Source organism: Symphodus melops, assembly GCF_947650265.1.
Source record: "Symphodus melops genome assembly, chromosome: 6".
Classification (NCBI taxonomy): Eukaryota; Metazoa; Chordata; class Actinopteri; order Labriformes; family Labridae; genus Symphodus; species Symphodus melops.
Genome location: NC_136696.1, coordinates 23316549 through 23340626, shown reverse-complemented (window position 1 = coordinate 23340626; position 24078 = coordinate 23316549). Strand labels below are relative to the sequence as shown.

The 24078-nt window shown below is 40.0% G+C and overlaps 2 protein-coding genes and 1 long non-coding RNA gene across 7 annotated transcripts in view; all 3 read right to left on the bottom strand.

The window, feature by feature from the left end:
* LOC306825499 (excitatory amino acid transporter 3-like) overlaps positions 1-23372 on the bottom strand; it is a 213831-nt gene extending 190459 nt beyond the window's left edge. Inside the window, exons 1-15 of one of the 4 annotated variants that reach the window (XR_013779274.1) lie at positions 23229-23372; positions 22404-22493; positions 21682-21819; positions 20723-20815; positions 20241-20346; positions 19652-19694; positions 19506-19562; positions 19237-19418; positions 18065-18175; positions 17826-17948; positions 17389-17571; positions 16381-16515; positions 16161-16277; positions 10506-10704; positions 10167-10406 (exon numbers count right to left, since the gene is read on the bottom strand). Coding sequence is in view for 3 of the 4 variants with exons in the window: in XM_079346282.1 (XP_079202408.1) it covers positions 10647-10704; positions 16161-16277; positions 16381-16515; positions 17389-17571; positions 17826-17948; positions 18065-18175; positions 19237-19418; positions 19506-19562; positions 19652-19694; positions 20241-20346; positions 20723-20815; positions 21682-21819; positions 22404-22482 (1425 nt within the window). In the remaining variant the exon portion in view is untranslated. Of the gene's footprint in view, positions 1-10166; positions 10705-15541; positions 15652-16144; positions 16278-16380; positions 16516-17388; positions 17572-17825; positions 17949-18064; positions 18176-19236; positions 19419-19505; positions 19563-19651; positions 19695-20240; positions 20347-20722; positions 20816-21681; positions 21820-22403; positions 22494-23228 lie in introns of those variants that run through there. The other 3 variants (XM_079346282.1, XM_079346283.1, XM_079346284.1) reach the window with 3 other exon arrangements.
* On the bottom strand, positions 4013-6775 carry cdkn1cb (cyclin dependent kinase inhibitor 1Cb). Its single transcript, XM_079346285.1, has 3 exons — positions 5479-6775; positions 5226-5343; positions 4013-4782 (listed from the first exon to the last, which is right to left on the bottom strand). Exons 1-2 carry the CDS (start codon positions 6014-6016, stop codon positions 5228-5230), a joined length of 654 nt encoding a protein of 217 aa, XP_079202411.1. The 5' UTR covers positions 6017-6775; the 3' UTR covers positions 4013-4782; positions 5226-5227.
* On the bottom strand, positions 17595-17819 carry LOC306825501. Of its 2 annotated transcripts, none has more exons than XR_013779275.1 (2): positions 17738-17819; positions 17595-17657 (listed from the first exon to the last, which is right to left on the bottom strand). It is a non-coding gene; the product is annotated as an uncharacterized lncRNA (long non-coding RNA). The 2 variants fall into 2 exon arrangements; XR_013779276.1 differs by having other exon boundaries at positions 17595-17625.
* Positions 23373-24078: the final 706 nt, after the last annotated feature.

Genomic DNA, 24078 nt, shown 5'->3' with positions numbered 1-24078 from the left:
GAGGAGACAGAAAGAAGATATTTGAAAAGCTGCCACGAGTTCCCTGTCACACCGCCTCCTGCGTGGATTGAGCCGAGCTCTTTGTTATGCACAGGCATGAATACTGAGTGGATGTAAAGAGAGAGGGGGAAAAAAGCCAGGGCAGAAGGGGGAAACAAAATTAAAAAAAAACGTTGGGGCACGTCTGCATGGAGAAAACCAGGAAGAAAATAATTTGACCTACAAGATTTCCTTAACATTGGATCAAAGGGACCTACATGTAATTTATGTATTCCTTTACTACAGGGGCCGCAATAGGCAGAATCTTTGCAACAGTATTACCATAGGAGTGTTTTCACGTTTACTTCTTTCATTTGTGATAGCCTTATGTATTTGAAGGATTTATCGAAACAAATTAGGTCCATCTATTTTCTCAGGCGCTTTATTGGATTATTGGAGATATTACCAGTTTGCATAAATCTTGCAGTAGCCTGACCGGCTGTATGAGTTTGATTATGACGGTGTATCGTGATGGTAAGCTAGAATGCACCTGTGATTTTAGCGTGCAGGGGCTTTGCATTTGGCTGATTCAAGCGTGTATACAGAACAGGAGAGAAAGAGGGAGGGAGAGAATGAGCACAAACAACAGATCCCCTCCCCGGATACAATCACCTTTTTTTGCAAACACGTGGGTCTCTGTCTGCCCACTTCAGTCGTAGAGTGGAGGGGGGGGAGGGAGGCGTGTGTGTGTGCGGGTGTATACAGGTGTCCAACAATCCATCCATCCCAACCCCCAAAACACCCTCTCTGCAGGCACACAAAAAAAACTCACTTCTTATCCAAGGAGAGAACAAAGCATAAACATTGATATCTAATCCTCAGTAACGAAAAAATCCAACATTTTTGGTTAAGAAACAATTTATTTGCGTTGAAGGAATGAAGTTTGTGCGTAAAGTCCAATAGGCCCATGCTGCATCATGGGGGCCTCGGCCTGTGGTGAAATACATCAGCAGACATCATTTAGTGTTTGGGTCTTTTATTACATGTTTTTTTTTATTTATTTATTTTTTAATATATCGTTGTCAGGGTAAATAAATGAACTTCATTCGTCATATATCTCAGGACTCACTCACTGATATGAATTTAATGCTGAATTATTCGATTTTGAGAAAATACCTCTTTGATGAGACGAATTAAGTCAGCATTTCAATGTTTTTACCTTGTCAATAACTCTAATATTGTTTTGGTTGTAAACCCCTCAATATAAACCCAAACCTGGTTTAAGGCCCTCATAACGCTGTTTTTTTTAAGAACTCTTTTTTTGGGAGGGGGGTAAAGGGGGTCAGGGAGCTTTAACTCGGTGACAAAGCCTCATTTGCAGGTCAATGCGATGGCACACTCGCCTCTCCTCTCCATCCAGCTCGCCTTTGTTCCCTGTCGCCTGCACCGATGCCAGATGGTCATGGAAAATGCTAATTCCTCTTGGCTGATTTCCCTCCTTTCTATGTTTAATTGCAGCCTTTGCAGACTGTCCCGTTAATTGTGCGTTTGGAGAGGAAAATGCGATTTAAGTTTACCTTTTTTTTTAATCGTCTGAAATTATATTTTTGTTGCAACATTTGCGCGACAACTCAAAGTCCTTTTTTTCTTTATTTCCAAAAGGCCTCTTTGAAAATTGGAAACGGAGGAGCTATATAAGAGCAGAATTTGGAGAAACTGTTGACACATTGTGCTTGGAACTGAAGAGATTCTATCAGCTCGTTAAAGTGATTATAAACTTTTAAAAAAAAGTGCGAGTCTGCAGGAGCGCACAAAGGCCTTATTGTGTTCTACTTTTTGGGTACATTTAAAAATAGATCACTTTTCTGAGGCTAAATGAGTAAACAGAATGACAAATCTGCTTTTTTATTACCATAAGAAGACAACATTTTCAGAAAAAGTGGCTTCATTATTAATTCGCTCCTTTTTGAAAACCCCCCAAATCAGTCAGATTCTAAACACCGTTCTACATGCTAAATACATGTTTAAAATGTCTAGTCATGAATATTTAAATCTAATGGTTCGGCTTTATGACGTCATATGCAAAACGAGACATGTGACATTTGTCAGCTTCTTAGAAATTGATCATTGTCACTTCATTCAGAGGATATTTAGATGTCCAAGCTTGATTTAATGAACTAGTTTAAATCAAAAATACACAATCATAATTTTGCTGATGACTGAGACAAACATGTTTGTGTGTGTGTGTGTGTGTGTGTGTTAAAGGTCAGAGAGGCTGCAGGCCCAAGAGGCTGTTTCTGTCCATCAGCAGCTGCCTGTGTAATTATATTCTACTGCAGTGGGCTGTTAATGAGGCCTGTATGTTAGCTGTCATCTCCTTCCTCTATGTCCATCAAACACACAACAGGGCCGAATTAACTCATAATTGTCAAACATGTTCTGCAGAGCCTGTTGAAACAGACAAGATCCAGCTTTGAAAAATAAGGCCTCCACAGAGAGAGAAATGATCTCCAGGCTCTGAAATAATCTTTTTTTGGGGGGGATCTGCATGGACAGTCTGATTTAAACGAGTCAGTATTTAAAGGACATGCAGATTATTTTCCAGTTTAAAGAGAAGCTCACTGGGTTGAATTTCAGGCCTTAACCTCTGACCTTTGCAGTAAAAGCTCAAATTAAAAGAGTCTTTGAGAAAACGAACGGGATTTTGGATTCTATTTATTGGGACAAATTTTATATAGTTACTCAGCTGTAGAGACAAATAAAAGCAGATGACCCCTTTAACTCAGAGGAGGGGACCTGAGCCCCTAAATGTGTCCAGTCTCCAACACAGAGGGGACTTCATTAAAGTAACACATGAACAGCTGTTGTCTTTAACATGTAAACTATTGAGATTTTAAAACTGCACTGAATGGCCTTGGAGCTCCCTGTAGGCATATGGGCGTTAATTAGCTGGATATAGCCATAGATTAATTATAATATTTTTCTTCGCCAATCCCTATCAATGGAGCAGCCAGACAAAGTGTCTTTTGTTCTCTGATGCAGGACATTCTGTGGCTGACTGAATGGGTCTTGGCTATGTCTACATGGATTTGCCATATGGCAACAAAAAGGAAAGAATGGAGCCGGAGAGCGCTTTGTGTTGGAAATCAGAACAAGGCCTTCAGAGCTTATGGCTGCATGGAGCTGACAAAGTCACTCCTGCCATCAAAAGTCTCCATTTTCATCAAAACAGTCATGTCACACAGTCGAAGCAATTTAGACTAATGGAGAAACTTTATGAGGAATTATAATATGTGGATCCATCTTTTTTTTTTTTTCTTTCTTCTGCGCCAGCAGGGCCAGGCCGATTGCAGGAAAGGCCCATCGCGCATTTACACACTTCTGCTGCTGCATTTGGTTTCTTTCAATTAAGGCTAAACTTGCAAGTATGACCTGCTGAATGGTTTGTTTCAATAGACGAGCACAATTACAATGACTAGTAGTTTTCTTTTTGCAGCTCTGGCAGGTGGCCTCCACGCCCGGTGTATCCACGCCGGGGTAAACAGTGTGTGTGAGTGGGTCTTTAGAGGGCTTGTTGAGTGCGGGTTGCATGTGGGGGTGTCTACATGGCGGACAAAGCGGGGATCCAAAGGCAGCTGCTGCTTCTTTTAGAAGGGGCGAAAGGCCCTTTAAATCCCAGCCTATATCCCGCAGCTGCCATGCTGCACGTCTCAATGCGTTTTTTCCCCCCGCAAGGTAGGCATTAGGAGCACAGAGAGGCAGACAGATAGAGGCGGAGCTGGGATGTACCTGCGTCCCCGGGCCAGCAGCAGCGCAGTCATCAATGACTGACAAGACCGGGATCAACTTTTCTTTTAACTCTTCCAACTTCTCGTTGGTTTTAACTCGTCTAAAAAAATACTTTAAAACTACAGCAAATACCAATGATGAAAACACATGAACCTGTTCTTTTCTAAAACGAGACAAAAAAACAAACACAATGGGATTGAACTCCACAAACTAAACCGAGTACACAAAGACAACAACAAATCTGTTGAAGGTTTAAGTGAAAATATTTTATTCTCGTCTTTCGTTGAGACATCATTAGGGCACTTGCATGAACACACACAAAGAAAAACGGCTCAGAAACACACAGACATCTATTTTCTTTTTTCAAGTGTGGACTATTATAGAGAAGCTACATGATTGCAGAAACATCACAATACAAAAAAAAAAATGGAAATAATAAAATAGTATAAAATAAAATAAGAATATGCCCATTGGCTAAATCTACAAGGCATTTAACCAATATAAAGAAACATAAATAAATTATAAGTTAAGTCTTAAAAATATGCATTTACAGAAAAACCAGAACAAAAATAAACAATTATGAGCTACTGTCTCTATAAAGCTGTACACTTTTGGCCAGTGTAGACAATTCTTTTAAAGTTACTTAGGATTGCACAGATGTTAAAACATTTAACACTGTCGAGTGGCTGTATGCAAAGCAACAATGCTACATTTGTACTGGATAGAAGTCATTCGGCGAAGTTTTTCTCTCTTTTCCCGACCCCCCCACCACCCCCCCACCCCAAACCGTTCAGTCCTGAGAGTCTGCTGCGGGGTTCAGGCTGCGCTCCGCCGGGCGCACTGAGCCGGAGCAGCCGTCCGGCCGGGCTCTTTCTGTCTCCCCACACAGCGTCACCCGAGCTTCTCCTTTTCTCCCGGAGTGTGTGAAAGTATCGAAAAAGATATCCTCACTTGATCCTCAAACATGCGCAGTCAAATAGTGCAAAAAAAAAAAAGAAGAAAAACCCCGAACACCTGCGGAAGGAAGCAGAAATAAAACACGATGAGGTTGAATTTTTCCGAGGAACAGCGCTCTGAAGAAAGACGCGAGTCAGCAGAAGGCGTCACCCTTTTACTCGAGCCTTTTCCCGCCACATGACGCACATTCCCCCTCCCCCCAACCACCCGTGTTACTACAGCTACTACTATCACTACTCCTGCGATTTCACCACCACAAACTCTCCCCTCCCCCTCCCAGATAAGACCGTCTGACTCGCGTAACCTCTCCCGTTTTGCGCGAGAAAAACCAAAAATACACGTATGCTACAAAAACAAGAAACCTCACGTTGCTTTAATAACAATTTATAAAAATAAATTCTTTGATTGTCCCATTTAAAGCGTAAAGGAGCAGACACGTTAGAAATAAAACCAAATATCACCAATGTTCAAGTTTGACAAAATAAGGTGAATCCTCGTACCTTCAACGAATCCTCTTTCGTGGAGTTTGTTCCACCGGGATTGGAGACTTTGAGAGGTGGCAGGCACTCATGTCACTCGACTTTCTGTCAGCAGCCCTTTTTCGTTTCACGAAAAAATCTATTTGAAGGAAAAAATGAACATTTAAATACACGTTCTGGAGTTTAAGGCTAGAACATAAATATGCGCGTTATAATAATTGATATCAAGGCATAGAGGCAACAGCGCACGACACTGTAAATGTCTTATATTTACCTGTGATGTGTGTGTTGTTGTTGTCGGGGGTGGCAGTCCTCTTACGTCTCACACACGGGACCTGTCTGTGACTCGACCTCCCTGAGTTCAGCTTGTCTGTACGGTTCTCCTGGTTGACCTGTGCCGGACAGGGAGGGCTGCTGCTCTCCGGAAGGGCCAAGCGCTCCAGTACATCCATACGAGGGGTCTCGGGGAGAGGAGAGTCCGAGGGGGTGGGTGTCTGCTTGACGGGCGTCTCCGGGACGCTCGTCCTCTCGTTCTGTACGGAGTCCTGATAAAACACCGGAGTCGTATCCAAGGACACCTCTTCCCATGCGTAATCCCCATCCTGCGGGGTGTTCGTTTCGAAATTAAAGTTCCACCTCTGCTGGTCCCTCTCGGAAATCTCCCGAAGTTTGGTTTTCATCTCCCGGTTCAGCTCGTCGTGATCCACTGGGCCGAAGAGGTTGCGGCAGACGCTGGTGCGCCGGTGGAGAGGGAAGGTCCTCCGGGCAACGAGCCGCTCCAGTGCGCTACACGATAACTGCACGTTAGACATCTCCAAACAAAAATTTCCAACAAATTTTAGACTATTCGATTGATCCTCAACAGGAGAGACTTTGTTGTTGTTGTCCCTGAAAAATGCGTGCGTGTCTCCTTCTCCTTGTCTGTACGTGCCTCCCCTCCACGACTCGGTTTAAATGTACCTTCGTTGTGAGTTGTGAGGTATATAACCTCCTGACCACTCGTCTGTCAGAACAGAAATCTCTCCGTCGACTCTTCTCATTGGCTGTCCATGGTTAGTCGCCCAACCCCCATTCAAGACGCACGCACCACCCCCCACCCCTGATTTCCCGTCGGCTTCTCATACCCATTTGGCTTTGCGCCCAGCAAAGCGCAGCGATTTGAGTTTTCTCTAAGATAACACCATTAACACGGAGTTTCACCATGTCAGCCAAACTGTTGGTGCTGCACTGTCAGGTCGCTGTTAGGCGCTTACACAAGCAGCTGCTGGTTATGCATCCATTTTCAGACGCAGATTTATTTTCTTATGTGGTAAGGTGTGCGTCCGAGATTCGATCAATAGCCCGTGGACTGGATTGTCACATGTGTCAGGAAAACACAGATCGCAAGTTTGAGCTATTTAGCTCTTCTCGCCTGCTGTTTACTGGATAGGCTACATTTAAGGAGAGTCTCGTGTCCGTTGTTTGACCTCATAACGTTATCCCACACAATAACAGTAGCCTATATGCGTCCTCCTCCTCCTTTCTTCTCACCACAACACAACCTTCTTCTCCCCTCCTCAAGTGTCTACACTCAATAATATGCAAGTATGTTTGCACCGTCTGGGGTGTTTTGGTTTTACGCACGTATCAGCAAAGAAAAGCATCAGTAAAAACTGGATCATTAATGAGCAGATTCAAAATCTAAAGACAAAGGTGCATAAATCACTCCTCAACAAACCTGATCTTCATGTGATACTATTGCTTTGTTCTACCGATTCACTTCACTCTTCAGTCAAAACAAAACAACGTTGTGATCATGCTTAGCAGGCTATGAACTTTTCAACACTCAGAGATAGGGATGACTGCACTAACAAAGCATGTCACGTTCAGTTCACTGTTCAGAGTCACAGTCGGAGAACAAAGGTGTTCAGTGTCAGCCTGAATCACGACGCTCGCAGGTTTAAATCACGGCAGCCGTGACACAATCAGTCAACCTAAAAGGAAATACACGACGCAAAAGCAGGAAGAAATATGTGTTACTGGTCGAGTCCATTCTTTACTTTGAAGACACTGCGCGGTTTTTTTCTTCTTCAAATATAAATTCTACATCATTCAAAAACGCTTTGTGCAGATGAGACAGTCTCCTGACTTTTCCCTGAGACGCAAACAGCCGGCAGATCCAGACTACGCCTCTGCAGTGGAACATGAGCTCACAGCGACGCTCAGTGGTGTCCGGTGCTTCCTCTCCAGCAGAACCCCAAATCATATCAACGCCTCAGAAACTTGCTTCACAGTAAGAAACTGTAATATATACTTAAACGGAGATGCTATATAGAAATGGCTCAATTATAAATGCAAATCATACAACACCGTCACATATTAAAGATAAATGTGTAGACTACATAAATGCTCATCTATTCTTCCATATTTTTCATCTTTGTCTTTATTCTGATATTCTCTCAACACGTTTTACTGCATTGTACATTTATATTATTTAATGTGTAAATAGAAACCGTCTCTCTGGACTTATAAAATACACGTATAACTCAAAGTAATTAAGTAATAAGTGTAATTTAAGAACATTATTCAATGAGAGGGAGGCACGTAATGCACGTTGTTTCTTAAAGTGGACAAAAACAACCTGATGTGAAGTGTGAATATGAAATCCCGTAGACGTCAGGAGTGATACATAAATATACAATGATACAAGTACTCAACGGTGCACCAATCAGGGCATAAGGGAGAGAGGAGTCTGAACCAATAAGATCAATTAAAAAATAAATGATGTCTTCAGGCAGGGTAGAAAGAGTTGCATTTGCTTGTGCTCAATTTGTGTAAGACCACGAGGGGGAGAAGTGTTGGGAGTGTCAGCACCTGTTTCACTCAGTGTCAAGTTTTTTCTACGAAGCTCCCTCTATCAGATTTAATACTTTAAATGAATGTACATTGACATAATTTAAGATATAAAAAGCAGCACACGACATATGGATAAACAAGTGATCTATAAAGAGAAGGGTTTCCTCAATTTAACAATATGAACCCATTTCTGCATCAAAGAAATGTTTGAGCACTGAAGAGACAGTGAATATGCTCGATATTTATTAAGCATGTTAAGACACAAGCAATTAAGACACGTTGCTTAAAATCATAAACTTCTGGGGGGTGAATCAGAGGAAGGTCATTTTCATCATAACGGATCGAACTAAACACTGGACTCTGAGCGATGCAGACAGAAACCTCTATATGCTGGTAAATGTCTCCCTCTAGTGGTGAAAAGTGCTTTCTAACACCATGTGGACTTATGATGAGTCATTCTTAGAGCTCATGTATGCAGAGAAAGCCAGTGATAACTTGATTTGCAGAATGACATGAAAAGTTGACTTTTGTAAATGTTTATCTCAGTTTTTGTTGTGAATAAATAGAAGAAAGGTCACACGAAACTTATTGTCATTGTCACACCTTATTATTCAGTTTAAACTGCTCAGAGAGTTACTTGAGTCTGCAGCTCCTCAGACAGGCTCTCAAAAAAGATATTATCAGTAACTGCTTGTGTGTCAAAGGCCATGAATATTCAAAGAGAAAGTCTCTATTCATCATTTTTCCTTAAAGAGACGATAATCTTCAGAGCAGCAGGAGCGCTCTGATTCTTTGATCTCTAAACACACATCGCTCTATGACAGAAATGGAAATACCCTAAAGGCTTCAAGGCATCTTAAAAACACAGCTACTCTTAAAAAAGAGTTTGCTTGTGGCAAAGCACAGAAGGACCAGAATCAGCTGTTATCAGTGTGCATTTGAAGGTGATCTTCAAACTTTGAATTATCCTGCGGCTAGTGTCGACGACCCGATGATTTACTGCAAGACACAAAACACTCAAGAAAAAAACCTTATCCTTATATGTTTAATCAAAGTACATTTGAAGTGAGGTCATTTGCAATTATTTTTTGTGTACAAAAAATATATCTAATTAAAATGTAGGGCCCGACCATTAGGAGAGTTTCAAGTCCGATACCAATATTAGGGAGAAAATGGGGGGAAAAAAGAAAGTCCGGAGAAATAAGTTAAATAAACAGAAAACCAACTTTGCAAACTAACTTTTCAAGGCAGACGAGGTGTTTTAAACAGGCCATGTATTTGTGTTGCTTTAAATTCGGACTTCTGTGCAGTATAGATGTAGCATTGTTACAATGCATGCAGTCACTCGACAATTTCGTAACACTTCATTTTCCCTAAAAAGACAAAGAAGCCCCTTCAACCTGTTTTGTCCTGTACAGCTCTACAAAACACTTTCTTCAGGGGAAGTTTATTTGAATCCACTTGACCTAATTGCACGTTTTTCTTGTCTTCAACATGACAGTAAGGCCCCCTTCAGGAGAAGTATTTTCAGCTCTTTGTATTGTATTGTTGCTGCCACAGTTGGATGTTGTTGTTTTTAAGCTAAAAGGCCACATTAAGTGCTTTTCTACACCTCCTACCCCCCACCTCACCTGAAAGGTCTGATCCTTTTGATGTCCCTGGAGGAGCTGCAGGCTTCCCCGCGGGGCGCTTTGGATCCTGCAGCTTGTCATTTGATCCTGCAGCAAAATGGGACACCTGTAAATCTGTTCTCTCTGCATGCTGCCTTTATGTTCAGAGTTGGGGATTGTTTGACCCACCCCGCTGGAGTGATTTCCTCAATGAGCTTGCTGTCGTTTCCTTCCTAATGGTCCCTTCCGTAAAATTAGGTAGGCGTTTCTGTAAACTACAAAAAAAAGAAACATCTCCTAACAAAGCAGTTAAACGTAGGTGTCAAATTAAACCCAGCTCTGCAGAAAGAAAAGTACAGTTTATCATAGAATAGAAAAGACAACTAATTGTGTCATTTATTTGATCTTAATATGCGTTCATGTTCGTTACTTTCTGTCTGGACAAAGCAGCTGTTTTAATACACGTCATTTAGTGCAGTACTCAGCTGTGACAGCAGCTTCTGATCCAGACGTCAGCAAATATCAAACCTGTTTATTTGACGAAAGGCCTGTAGCTATTTCTGTCTGTCTGCTTTCATTTTCAATGAAGCCTGCACTCGTCTGGATGTATTAATGATGACACATCCAGGCTTTGTGGACGTCGGCGTGTTTATTTCTGATGGAAGGTGGCAGCTGTTATCAGCATTGCTTTTATTGATGATAGTTATTATTCTTAATAAAAATAGAACAGAAAAGCATCCGTTGTAAAGCTTTGAATCTTTATAGATATGAAACAACAACAAATAATGATCTTTAAGTAGACACGAAGCAGTGCGTTAAACTATTTTTGTAACAAACTTTGTTCCATCATCTTTACCCTGCAGCAAGCGCTCCCTTTTCTAACACTGATGCAACCAATCAGCCAGCAGCCAGTACAGCGAGTCTCAGCCAAAACACGCTCTGAAATGCACTGACCCTTGTCCAGTCAGTGCAAAAATATTTTCATGGAGTTACCCGTTCAACAGCTGAAAATAGCTCTTGGGATGTTTGAGTAATGCTTCAGTCGAGGCCGAGACCTAAACAGAAACATATCAAGAAAAGGCGGCGATGAGAAGTCGCCTTAAATAGTTTTTAAAGGGCACATTTGCATTTTGTCCGGCTTTATAGCATCAAATTTCCTTTGTCATTTTTAAATGATGTTCCTAACAAAAGAGTGATTGTCAAAATATCAAAGAATATTTGTTTGGAGACAATAAAAGTCTTCAAAGAAGATGCAACATTTAAGTGTCCTCTTTGAAGGCTAAAGGTTTTCACAAGAACAAAACCTCTGTCCTCTGTCTGTAGTTTATGACCTGCAGCCGTTCTCAGAGCTTTACCCGCCTGCAGACAACTGTGCCTTGTATGCCAACACTCAAGGGGTCAGGTGACTGTGAGGCAATGTCCAACAGAGATTAAAAAAAAAAAACGGTCTCTGCATGCGTGTCATAATATGTTTAATATTGTGACACATGCAAAAACAAGGCACTCTTTAAACCGGCATTGTGCATGAAAGTAATTCATTCAAATGTGTATTCTACTCTTGTAACTACAGTGTAATAGAAATAAAATCGACTTGTGTGTAAGTTGTGCATAATAGGAGTAAAAGTAATATAAGCTACTGGCTGCTTTAAATAGGTTTAAAAAAACAAGTTGAACAAAGTTCAACTATGTTGTTGATAAAGTTCTGTTTTGATATGTCATTAAAAGGACTCCCTTTTCTCTTTACCTCTGGCCTAAACTCGGGTTACACAAGAGAGAGATACAGGGCCATGTGTTGTCAGCTGAGGGACTGGGCCTGCAGAAAAATCTTCTGAGAAGATCTTTTTGGCAAGTACAACTTGTTGATGCAGTCGTAAAGGTTAGAATTGCCCTGACTGTATCAAGCCTAACATTTAAAAAGAAAAGTCCAGAGGTTGAATGCAATAACTGTGCGTTTGCACGAGTGTTAATCACCTTAAAATAGAAATTGAGCTTCCACTGCATCTGCAGAAGCATGCCGCGGGAATGTTTCGATTTCCTTAACGAAGTGCGCCATGTTTTTCCTATGGTAGCCACAAAGGACAAACCATATGCTCTTTTATTTGACGCCACACGAGGGCAGGTGAGTGCAGGTGTGTAAATCACTTAATTACAATTTTAAACCTCAACGCTAGATGTCACTAAATTGACAAGCTAGTTCTTCTAAGTATTAAAGTAAACAGTGTAGGTATAGACTGCATGAAGAGGAAATAAATATCTCTAACAGGATTTGGTTATATGTAGTTTATTAAAAGCATTATTAGTACAAAGTTAGTGGAGGTGTTTCATCTCTAACTGTTAACATTTATAACTATGGTTGGTATGATTGCTTAATGGATTTACGTAATCTGTACGGATTAAAAAAGAATTAAAGAGCTCTTTAGGAAGTCAAGGAGGTGTTTGCCTTTTACTGATTATTAATCCTTGTTCTTATTATATCCAGAAATCTTAATGCCCATCATGTAATCAGGGACTCCTCCTCCAACAAATGTGGGCCTATAATTCTGTGGTAATTTGTTTGCCTCATTAAAACCTATTAAATGATGATTATTGTTTGTCGGATTAAGTGTCATATTGTTTTACTGTGGTAAGAAAACATGACTCTGATTCTATGGCCTATTTAATACACTGACATTTTATTTATGAATGATATCTAGGCGTATGCTGAGCGGAAGTGACGACACGACTATCAAAACATGTAACCAGGCTGTTGCTGATGACAGCATGTTTTTACACTTTAGCTCATTGAACCACACACATTGTGATGAAGATGTGTGTGTGTCTCATAATTTTACTGTTTGATTTCAAAACATAGACTCTTACTCATTAAGTGTTACAAATAAAGAAACGTGACCTCAGTTAAACCCGCCCGTGAGTGAGACTGTTGATGTCCGAAAGTTAAGAGGAAAAGGTGGAGCACGACTTCCGTTTGAAAGATGTTGGTTTCAAAATAAGATAGTTTTAAGTTTTTATTTTATTATTGTGTCTTACAATTATCAATCATGGGCTTATACATCACCCCATCATGAGATAAAACAGGTAACAAGGTGCATAGGTCTATTAAAATATTGATTAAACTAAACATCTTGTCTTCTCTTTGAGCGTTTGAGACAAAATTAGCAAGTTTAAACACATCAAACTTAAACGACTATTTCAGTTTTTGCGCAAATCTGCCCAAACCAATATTTCAGGTTTTTGACAAGCTATTTCATGAAACAATAATGCTATTAATTGCGCTTGTGTTTTGTACACTGTAAATTAAAATGTGAACTCAGTTTCCTCCAGTTATAGTGCTGCCCTTATTGAAGCGGATATACTCTTCAACATCCAAACGTTTTTTTGTCCTGTCCAGCATAGGATAGATGGCCTCTGCTATAGACAGATTTTACAGGCTAAAACTACACAGCGATGCATTTTGAGTGAACTATTTGTTATTCTTAAACAGTGTTGGGTCACTATCGGGGGCCATACGCATAAATGCTTGTGCCCCCCCACTTGAGGCACAGATCTTAATATTATATTATCATAGATGCAAATTATGTTGCATTGATGTTGCATTCTTCATCAGAAAACCATCAAAAATATAAAGAAACATGATGTGATTGTGTTTGATGGGAATTTACACTGCAACAGCCTATCACGGACCGACTAAAAAGAAAGTTAAACTACGTAGCCTACGTCACTGTAGCCACTCGACGTTACCGTGGATTTTTGAAAGCTGGATGAGTTTTTTGCTGGCTTACTCACTTAATTTCGCCATGGATATCCGTATAAATCCAGGCTATGCCGACTGTTCTCACAGCACACAACCTTTGCCCTAACTTTAGGAGCTTCTACAGTCAAGTGAGAAAACTCATTTTCTATGCTCCAAAGCATCTTCTCAGAGCATCGGCGCAGTACGCTGCTCGGAAGCAAGGTCCAGCTGATTCAGCTTGCTTTTAAAAAGAAGCTTAAACACGTTTAAGTCCGGATGAAAGGATGAGAAGGTTCTCCAACGCTGCATCCAGCTGTACTGACAGGAGGACTGGCGAGAGGAAAGCGCTGCGCTGCTGCCACTCAAAATACCGGTAGTTTCAAAGTGTGCATGTAGGTGTGTGTCACACGTCAGTGCATATCCCTCTGTTGACTGCGTTAAAATGTTTGAGAGACGCTTCTGGTGTTACATCTCATGTGTTGTATAGTCAAGTGTGTTGTGGATATTCATCATAACATTGCGGCTATAAGCTACACTGTAAAAAGAGAAACACAATAACTACTCAATAAAATTGAGGCAGCAGATTGCACACATTATTATTAATTACATCTAACCTTGTTAAAAGTTGAGTTGCATTGCTTTTGCAAAAGCAGACCAAGACATCCTCTTGTGTGTTTCACTGCCAGCTCCTGCAGCAGTGGTATCAACTGTTGATATGAGATTGAGGAGATTGAGGCATGCACACTTTTGGTGCTTGGGACTTTGGTACTCCAGGCTTGTGTTGTCATCCAAAATAGCAGACACATCTTGATACTCCACCTCTAACTCACTTTCATCTTCTGACACATCATCAACAATGGAGTCTCTGTCCTCCTGTCCATCAGCGACTTCGTCCTCTCTCCTCTACACCATATATTCGAAAGGCCTTCAGGAAACTTGAGTCACTGTCTGTTGTCGTCCTGGTCACTTTCTCCCTGATGTGGTATTCTTGTGCTGCAGCAAGGACATCAAACATGTGACACGTCTACAAGCCAATGCAGCGGAGTGCCTTTCTAGAGAGTTTTGATCTATCCAGTGGTACCTAAGTTAATACGCTGTCTGGCAGACTGTTGTGGTGGCAACATGGTTCACAGTGCTCAACTTTTTGATGATTAGGTTCTTCATGTTCTTTGCAGCTTCATGTATTCTACAGCGTAACGTTTTCCTTGTCATTACTGTACAAAGAGGTTGCAAGCTTTGGAACATTGTCTTGAATGGTGTCTCAAACAAAGAAAATGGTTGGTTCTTGGTTGGCCTCACATACAAAACTTAGCATGAGCTTGTCAAGTGTTGCTTGTGTTACCTGCCATGGAGGGACAGCGAAGGATCCTCGCATTCTTTTTAGGTGGTTCATCAGAGGAGGATTGTCTCTTTCTGTGGGACTCTATTAAGTCTCTGTACCCCGTCAGTTTGTTGGGGTGAACCCTCTGTTGAAAAAAACATCAATGAAGCTACAGGGAATTTATCGATTAAGAAAGACTCATCGCCACACCATGATGAGTAGGATACTCTATGACTTTGATATTTGAAAAAACATGCTCAGTGCCTAACAGAAAAAATCGTTTTGCTTAAAATTGTTTTTTTCTTCACTGAAATTCAATTTACTTTCTCTCCACTATGGTGACTGTGCTTTGCTGTTCACTGACTCCGTGTGTGTATACTGCATGTGTGCATGTGAGTGTTTGCATGTGAATGTGTGTCTGTAATGCAGCAGTGTGATAATAAATGACGGTATGCATGTGTGTTCTGGCTGTGGATACGCTAATGTTAGCCCTATTATAACGTAATACATAGCTCTCAGATGTACATTGCTTTGGAGTAATTAATTATCTCCTTTTTAGTTTCCAAGTTTAATGTTTTATATTGTTTGTTTTTAACCCTGCTTATAAGGTGTCCTTGGGTTTTTTGAAAGGCGTCCATAAATAAAGTTTATGATCATTATTATTTACAAGGGCATGCTTAAACCAATGACTTACTCATGTAGATGCAATACACCTATATCGTGTGAAAGTATAAATTATGTTCTGCAACTGGGACTACCCCGGGAGTCTTTGATGCATTTGTGACTGATTACCCCTTTTTGAAAGAATAACTTATTTTATGCATTAACATACACAAAGACATAAGTCTTTGACTTGAAATCTTTATTGAGAAAACAGAAATTTTCACACGTCAGCAGGCTTATTGGCTCACACTGACATGGATCACCTCATTCTGCTCTGCACTCCTCTCTCTGAAAGACATATGGAGAAGAATCAAACTTTCCTATAAATACTTACAATGAGATATGAGCAGGACACTCTGCTGGTTCTTTCAACTGACTTACTCCAGCCTGCTAGAACATCATTTGTACTATTTCCTTTGTTTTGGAATTAAAGCATTTAATCCATGTTTGTGTGTACGGTTGCAGACAGCCTCATGGGCTGCGGCTTCAAAAATAAAAACAATTCCAAAACACATCTGAATATCAAAAACAAACTTTAAGCATTAAATTGTCACTCTGCTGAGTTGTTATGCGCCGTTTGTGCATAATTATATGTAAATGTTTAACACGGCCAGCAACCACGAACAGCCAATATGGCTCACTGCTCTTCTTTTGAAATTGTTAGCTCGAGCTGGATGTGAACACACGTCACATTTTCAAGTCTGCAAATCTGGATCTTTTATTCCAGCTTACAAAAAAGATATTCAATTGATTGTGAACGCCTGCAGCCTGTTCTCCATACAAAAGCAATGATTTACCTCAGCACGTCCTCCTCTTGCTCATGCATTTCTTCAAGCTCTTTTTTTGAAAGATTTGCAACAACTGCTGCACCAATGCAGTCTCCCAGGGTATTAAGAGGACAGCTGAGGCAATCCCTGAAAATCACAAAGCACCATGCAAATGAACCTGTGTACTGTATCAACCACTGTTGTTTGATATGAGATGTGTTGACTCCTGCCAAGCACAGGTTAAACTTACAGGGCCCACTCTAGGGTCAACAATAGGCAAGTGTTCCTTGCAGGTATCCCGAGAACTTTCAAAGTAAAAATGGTGGCGACTGATTCTGTAGCTGGAATCCCTGCCTCTCCTAAGCGTGTCACTGCTACGGTAACACTGTAGAGTGAAACACAGAGTCCTGTCAGAGTGCACCCTGTGAACAGTCTCTTTAAGATCCTCCCCTCAGGCACCTCCCCACATCATACAGACTCTCATCCAGCCCCACAGACACAAAACATTACACTCATGCTGGCCTTACATATTTACTGTTCACATTTGTTCATTATTACCTAAAGATGTTTGCACTAATAATTACATGAGCACAACATGATCTTCTAAACATAAACATTTTATGGGTCTCTCTTTTTGTGTTAATCCATGAACCAAAGTCCAGAACCCCTACAGATCAATGTTCCTGTTTTGGATGTAAAGTGAGGGATCAAGTAAGGGTAAGACTCAATACAGAGTTGATCATGAACAAGCTGTTATCAGCTCAAGTGTTGGGACATTTGACAGTAAAAGTGTTCTTACATTTTTTTGTGACACTAAAAGGCCAAAATATAGAGAACAAAAAAGGTACCAGTTCAACATGACTTCTCACTTACTGTATGGGAGAAAATGTAATTTAGGGCCTATGTTTGAACCTCCTGAGAACAAAGTTGGACAATCTCTTTGCTTACCATAATTTTATATTTAGGTAGTCATTGGAAAAATGTAAAAAAAATAAATGAAACTAGTCCTTATCACACTTTAATTGCCTCTCCTGACACTATCCCCTGTGGCAGCTGTAACTGGCATTGATTACTTATGCAGAGTTAACATGCTTATGGTCTTGTTTAGTCATATGATTATTTTGGTCATAATGCGGCATCTTAAAACTCAATGAAGCTTTAAACTAAAATGAGTTTGTAGCGCTCACAACTTTTACTCTCAGCTTTAATTGACAAGAACAATAAGAGAGACAGACGGAATACTGTAGCTGTGACTTACGCAAGGATAAGTAGCTGGCTCCAGTTCAGGTAGCTGCGGGTGACTTGGGAGATGAAAATCACAGAAATCACTATATAAAGGGCTGTTCCGTTCTGGTTCCTAAGTGGCAGGATGAAGCGGGTGACTCTTTTGTCAATGGAGTTGACATCCTCACAACACTGTATGGCCAGCTGAGTCGCTGCGCTATAAGAAACAGTTTATTCAGGTTTGTTGATATCTATCTATCTATCTATCTATCTATCTATCTATCTATCTATCTATCTATCTATCTATCTATCTATCTATCTATCTATCTATCTATCTATCTATCTATCTATCTATCTATCTATCTATCTATCTATCTATCTACATGTTATTTTTTTCTGCATCTATTACCTAAATTCGTTTTGTGTTACCCTACAGTCAATGGCTACTAACAAGATTCAAATGTCTCTTACCTCCGTGAGAAACCTATGGCCTTTCGTAAGGCAGGATAAATCCCCTTAATGAAGTGAAAGGGGTTTCGTCTCACTAACAGGAGGTAGATCAGAGGTAGGACAACTAGTCCATGGAATAACAACCTGGAAAGAGAAGTTACAGTACTTGTCAAGTTCCTAACAACGGCAGCAAATGTGATTCATTGCACGCATCTACAAATAACAGCAATATTGCTAAAAAGTGCAAATGAAAAACATACCCACTAAAAACCATGTTGGAGAAATTTTGGAGTTTTACCAAAGTATTCAAGTCGAGGCCGACTTCATCGACGTACTTTGCAGTCATGAACAACAATCCGACAGGAAAGAACCTGCCAATGTGACGACAAAACATGAAGTTATAGGACTTTAAACCTTTCCCCTCATTATGCCCAGGTGTGTTTACTTAACTGTAGGTGAGGTGAGGCTCACATTATTATTGTCATTTATTGTGTTTTTGATCTGGCCCTGTTACAGCCAGCACTGTCTTTCTACATTGATATTTGCCTTTGATGATGGCCAGCAATCATGGAATACTTGAAATGATGCCACACACTGCAGCACTTAAAGAGCCTAACCTAGTTTGTTATGCCAGTCCTTATATGGGCCTTTAAAATACCTAAAGCTCAATAACATAGGGGAAAGGACTAAACCGAACTCCACAGTACGACAGATGGACCATGACATGATACAAAAAATAGGCAGCACAAGATCACACACAGAGTCCTCTTTAAAATCAGTCTGAGTTTTAAATGACCCCATTCATTATCCAGTTTTAGCTCTGCAGGTTTCACATATTGATCCCCTGATTCAAACATGGCTACTTTATAACATGTGACAATGATGTGATCTTACCAAATACTTATTATTTTTGTCGGTAGCGAGCAAGCAAAATGATAAAAATGAACTGTTGAGACTAAGACATGTATTCAAGAACTGTCCGCACCTGTAACTCTGTATCTGGCAGACAAGGACAATCTCTTTTTAGTCTTTCAACAGGCAAAATGAATCACCTGGTTGCTTATTAATGTAACAATGAGGAAAAGAATTCTATGCAGAGCCTGAGCGTCATGTCTTAGTGCCAGGGTGTAAAATATGAACTAAAGAAAGTCGACAGTATACTTCTACCTTGGATGTTCATGTTTCACTTGGTGCTTTTGCACAGGATAAAGAATTCTTATGTAAATTCCCTTAAATGAAGCCTGAACATCCATGGGCTGGGTGTTGTCTAAATCACATGTTGTATTCAGGTTAATCTGTACTAAAAGCTGAAAATAGGCCGTCCCCCCTCTGTGTTGACCAGGCGTGCATACATAATATCTGGGCGTGGCCTTTTTTTGTAAATATAAATGAATATAACATTGAGTTTACAATGGCCTCTTTTTAAACTTACACTGTAATATGATGAACTCCTTCGTTGGTGATCTCGTTTACGGTGCTAAAAAGATCCATCACTATTTGGGACTTTTCTCCGAAACTCCTGAGGCATATCCCGATGACAACGGCCACGATGAGCAGGCCCAAAATATTGACTCCTTCAATATTTTCCCCAGCGAGACGTTGTTCTGTGCGTTTCTGAAAACGGAAAAAAAAAATACTGAAAAAAACCCCCCATTCTGATACCTATTTATTGCATCAACTATTCACAATTTTTTTTTTTACCATTGCAGAATTGGAGTTATCCTCATTAACCTCAATCTCGGTAATCCGAGTCTTGTACTACAGATATGAAAAGATGTCAGGTCTTGATTATAACATTTTCTTCTTTGTGGGAGCGTGTCACACTACTTGGTGATATAAACACATACCTGTTGGAAGGTCGCCAAAATCAGATCATGTGGCACCATGTTCCTATGAAAAAAAGAGTAAAGAGGAACTAACACATTTACCTTATTAAAACTGTGGTGCTGAAAATGATGCCAACTGACACCCTTATTTTGCTGATCCCTTTCATGCATTGAATTTTCAATGGCTGAAGTTGTAGTGCCATGTCCAGACAACCAGGCTGCAGATCCATAAAAGGCCTGTCTGAGCCTGTGTGGTTATATTTGTATTTCTTTGTTGTTTTAAGATAAAGCATAAGAGTTCAAAAGGTAAGCTGTTAAATGAGATGCAGTTTACACTTTAAAAGTGTGTGTCAGTTTGTAACAGCATTTCAAATATGTTGTTGGAAACTGATGACCTACACAACTGAGACTACATCAATGTTTTATACAGACCATGGGCTGTATGATGTAAGTAAATCTCACCATCAGGGGGCCTTTAATCAAAACAGATGGCAAAAAGATGACTGCAGACTGAACTAAAGACCTTGTTGAATTGGGAAGTAATAAAGTTCAGATGAAGAAGACATAGAAGGGATAAATGAAGAAGCTCTGATTAAATCTGCTGTTTTACCTTATTAGATCAGCCGTGGCAAGACTTGAGGAGAAGGAGTCATCATCCTCATTGTATTTTTCTTTACCAGTGATCCCCGGTTTGAAAAACATCCCCAACATTACTCCTGCAACAAATAAACCAAAGATGTTTGCTTTGAAGCTCTAACAACACTATAAAATACCAAGATTAAAAAAAATGTTTGGGAAGAACATGACAACAACTTGGAGTTATCCTCATTAACCTCAATCCCGGTAATCACTCTAAGTAACTAAGGACACAGACCAAAACAGGAATAACACCCTCCCATAAAGAGCCCCCTTCTTTGTTAAGATTAAAATATTCTCTTTTTGTTGATATTATTGAGAGCGATGGATTCAACTTCACGGTCACATGGAAGCAAGTCTGTGGTGCAGTTATACTTCACCATCTCAACAGGTCCAGGAAATTTGTCCTCAAAAATTAATCCTACAAAAGAAGGGACACATGGGATCTATTCTTACCAATAGTGACAGCGATAAGGGTGGTGGTTATGAAGTACACTGCTGCACTCATGGCCATCGTTTTGGAGATACTGAGCCTCGGTCCATTCAGTCCTATCAACAATAAAAAAGCATGAGCTGAAGTATTGTTTATTATTGAAACGTTATGAACTGACAAGTAGTTGTTAGTTCAGGTCAACAGTGCACCACAGTAAGCATTGCACTCTATTAATGTATGTATCAATGTTTAGAAGCGGGCACTGAACTGGTTTCAATACTGCCAGTAGTATTAGATTCCGTCATTAAATGTATTTATGCAATTCCATCAATGCTGGATTAAACATAGTGCGCACTGACAAAGGGCAACCTTGATGCCTCATGTTGCTCAACCTTAAAGAAGAAGCAAATTAAGTTTGGAGAAAAGGGGAAGCTATTTTTCTTGTAAGTCCAACTCCCGTCCGCATTTCTCCATGACCTCTCTATCCTTCAGTTTTTTTAAGTAAATAAACTTAATAATCAATTTAAACTCCAAAATCTTAGGAAGAACTGAACACCTAGTGACTTATAATATGGAAGTAAATATCTTTCTCTGGTCTTATGCACAGACATGAGTTGCGGTGCAGCATCACAGGCTTTTTGGGGTCTGTGTATGAGCATGTGTTCGTATGGACGATGTTGTGACATAACACTGTTACTGTAAAAAGTAACAGTGATGTCATATCACCCAGCCCCTATGTATAGGTGCATTTGAAAATAATTTGTGTTCATTTCGACTGTCGTTGGGATGCCTCTGATGTCTTAAGATTGAATCAGATGCATGCCTGCATTTTAGCTGCTTGCTAATGAACAATGGTCTGAGATGTCATGTGGTAACCTTGCACGAACAAGTCAAGATCCTTATTCTTATTCATTGTAATACTTCTGATTATTACTTTTATATTGTTATGTAGCAATTGATAGTTTGATCATTGTTGCCTTACCTACAATCACTTGTGATACGATGTGAAGAGTGAAAACACATTCTATAAATTGCATGAGGAGTTCTCCTGGCAGACAAATGAACATTTTGCTTAAGGTAGTCAGAGGGAGGTGCCTCAAAAGCACACCCAGGGCAATACCTATAAAAAATAGATATATACTAGTTACATAGAATAGTAAGAGTTTCATGACAGGAACAGATTGAACCGCTGAGAACAAAAGCATAACATACTAAAAACAAGGTAAATGTAACAACACAGCAAAGCTTTCATAAACAATACAACAATATAATTTTACATTATTCTGATCACAGATTTATATTCTGTGCCCATGTAGTCTGTACACCAATTGGGAACGTTGTCCTTGGTCTGACTGGATAAACAGAGATTTGTTTTGTTTTAAAATTATGTTTTTACTTCACTGTAGGCTGCTTTTTTTTTTTTTTTTTTTTTGGAGTATTTCACATTTGAATGTACATTATATATATATATATATATATATATATATATATATATATATATATATAAATATATACAACATTAAACATAGAAATGTCTTCATATTACGCTGTTGTGTTTTGAAACTTGCAGAATAACAATGACAGGAATGATTTGTGGTAGCCTATGCTAAAGGATTGTGTCGATACTTGGACCAGTTTAAAACATAAATAGGAAGGTCATTGTGCTAAACTTAACATTACTCGTACAATCATGATTTCACTTACCCAAAACAACAGCGATGAGGCTTTTGATGGACGGATGTTTGACAAAAGCCCTGCATTTGCTGACATAGTTACGCCACATTTTCAATGGATCTGAAGTAAAAAACGAACAAACAAAAGAGAAAACATAAGCCGAGGATCTTGACAGTTTCTGCTGTTTTTGCTCTGTCGCTAGGAGCCCGTTTATGGAACATAAATCATGTTGTCAATTGAATAATAACAGTAGCCTATACGTTATGTCTACAAAAAATGCACTTTGTGAGGACAGGAGAAACAGTAACAGTTACAAACAATGTAATGTGTGGCTTTATTAAACACAAGTGTTGAGGCTATATCGGCCTTTGCAGCGCGTCACAAAAAGAAAAGGCTATGAATGACTCTCCATCAACATGCCTTTAGTCATTTATTTTTCCCAACAAAAAAACAGACAAGAAAATCAACGTGTGCAGAGCAGTGTATGGCGGTTAACACAACATTTCCGCCCCCCCTCTCTCCATCTAAGACTATCAACCAGGTGAACCGGTGAGTGCACCCCATATAGTCCCGGCAATCACCACAATGATTCCCGGTAAACACACCCACCACCAAAAACAGTAAGCTCGCAAACAATAAACAAATAGGTAAACAAACCATTAAACCAAACACACGACCAATTTACATTTGCGGCTCCTACAGCAAGTGTAAACGTTTATAACTAAACACCTGGCAACAACATTTCAAAGAGCTTAAACACAAAGTCTGCATTTCTTGTCCAATAGGCTACTATTACTTGTACAGAAATGTCCGACACAAAAAGACATTAAGATGTAAGGCCGTGTTCTCACTTACTGTAACTTCTTTTTTTCAACTGACAGACGAAAAGGGAAAATGATGATGTGCGCCTTTTTTCACAGCAGACCAATGAGACGAGTCGAGAAGTTGTTTACCTTCCCTAGTTACCTGCGTCCCTAGCAACCAGCGTCAGAAAAGATCGGCGTGAGTTGCGTGTCCGATCTGTTAAGGCTACGTGCAACCTCGTCCGTCAACACCGACCAGCTGGTCCTCAAAATGAATTCCTGTCGTAATTTTAAATATTTACCAGCGACAGCGGGAAATACAGAAAAAAACATGCATAAATTAATTATCACATGGCTTAAAGTCGGCTACAAGTGGAAAAATATGCCAAAAATAAATAGGCATAGCTAGCCTAAAGCCTACTACAGTATGCGTTGTAGCCTACATGGCAAGTGATGCGGCACGTAGCCTATAGGCAAGCTGTTGTAACGCGCTGCGTTTTAATATTTCTGTTATGTTATTTAGTTATTGGTGTTACTAGTTAACTAATTTAATGTCCAGAGGTATGTGAGTTCATTTATATTTATGGGAGCCTCTAAGCCAAGTTAGACAGAGCTAATAAATACAACAACATCCACAGAGACAGCCAGACAGACATCGATAAGGTTGTATGAAAAGGCTATTGGTTTCGTATTAATCGATAAATTAAACTTGATTGTTGTCTCAGCCATAGATATAAAAAACACTAGTTAACTCATGCGGGATTCTCCGGCGCAGCGAGATGGCGGCCATCTTGGGTCAGGCAGCCATCTTGGGTCAGGCAGCCGACGAGCTGCGCTTTATGGGAGCAGACATAAGGTGAGTGATAAGCTTTAACAAAAATACTCCTAACTCCATGAAATAT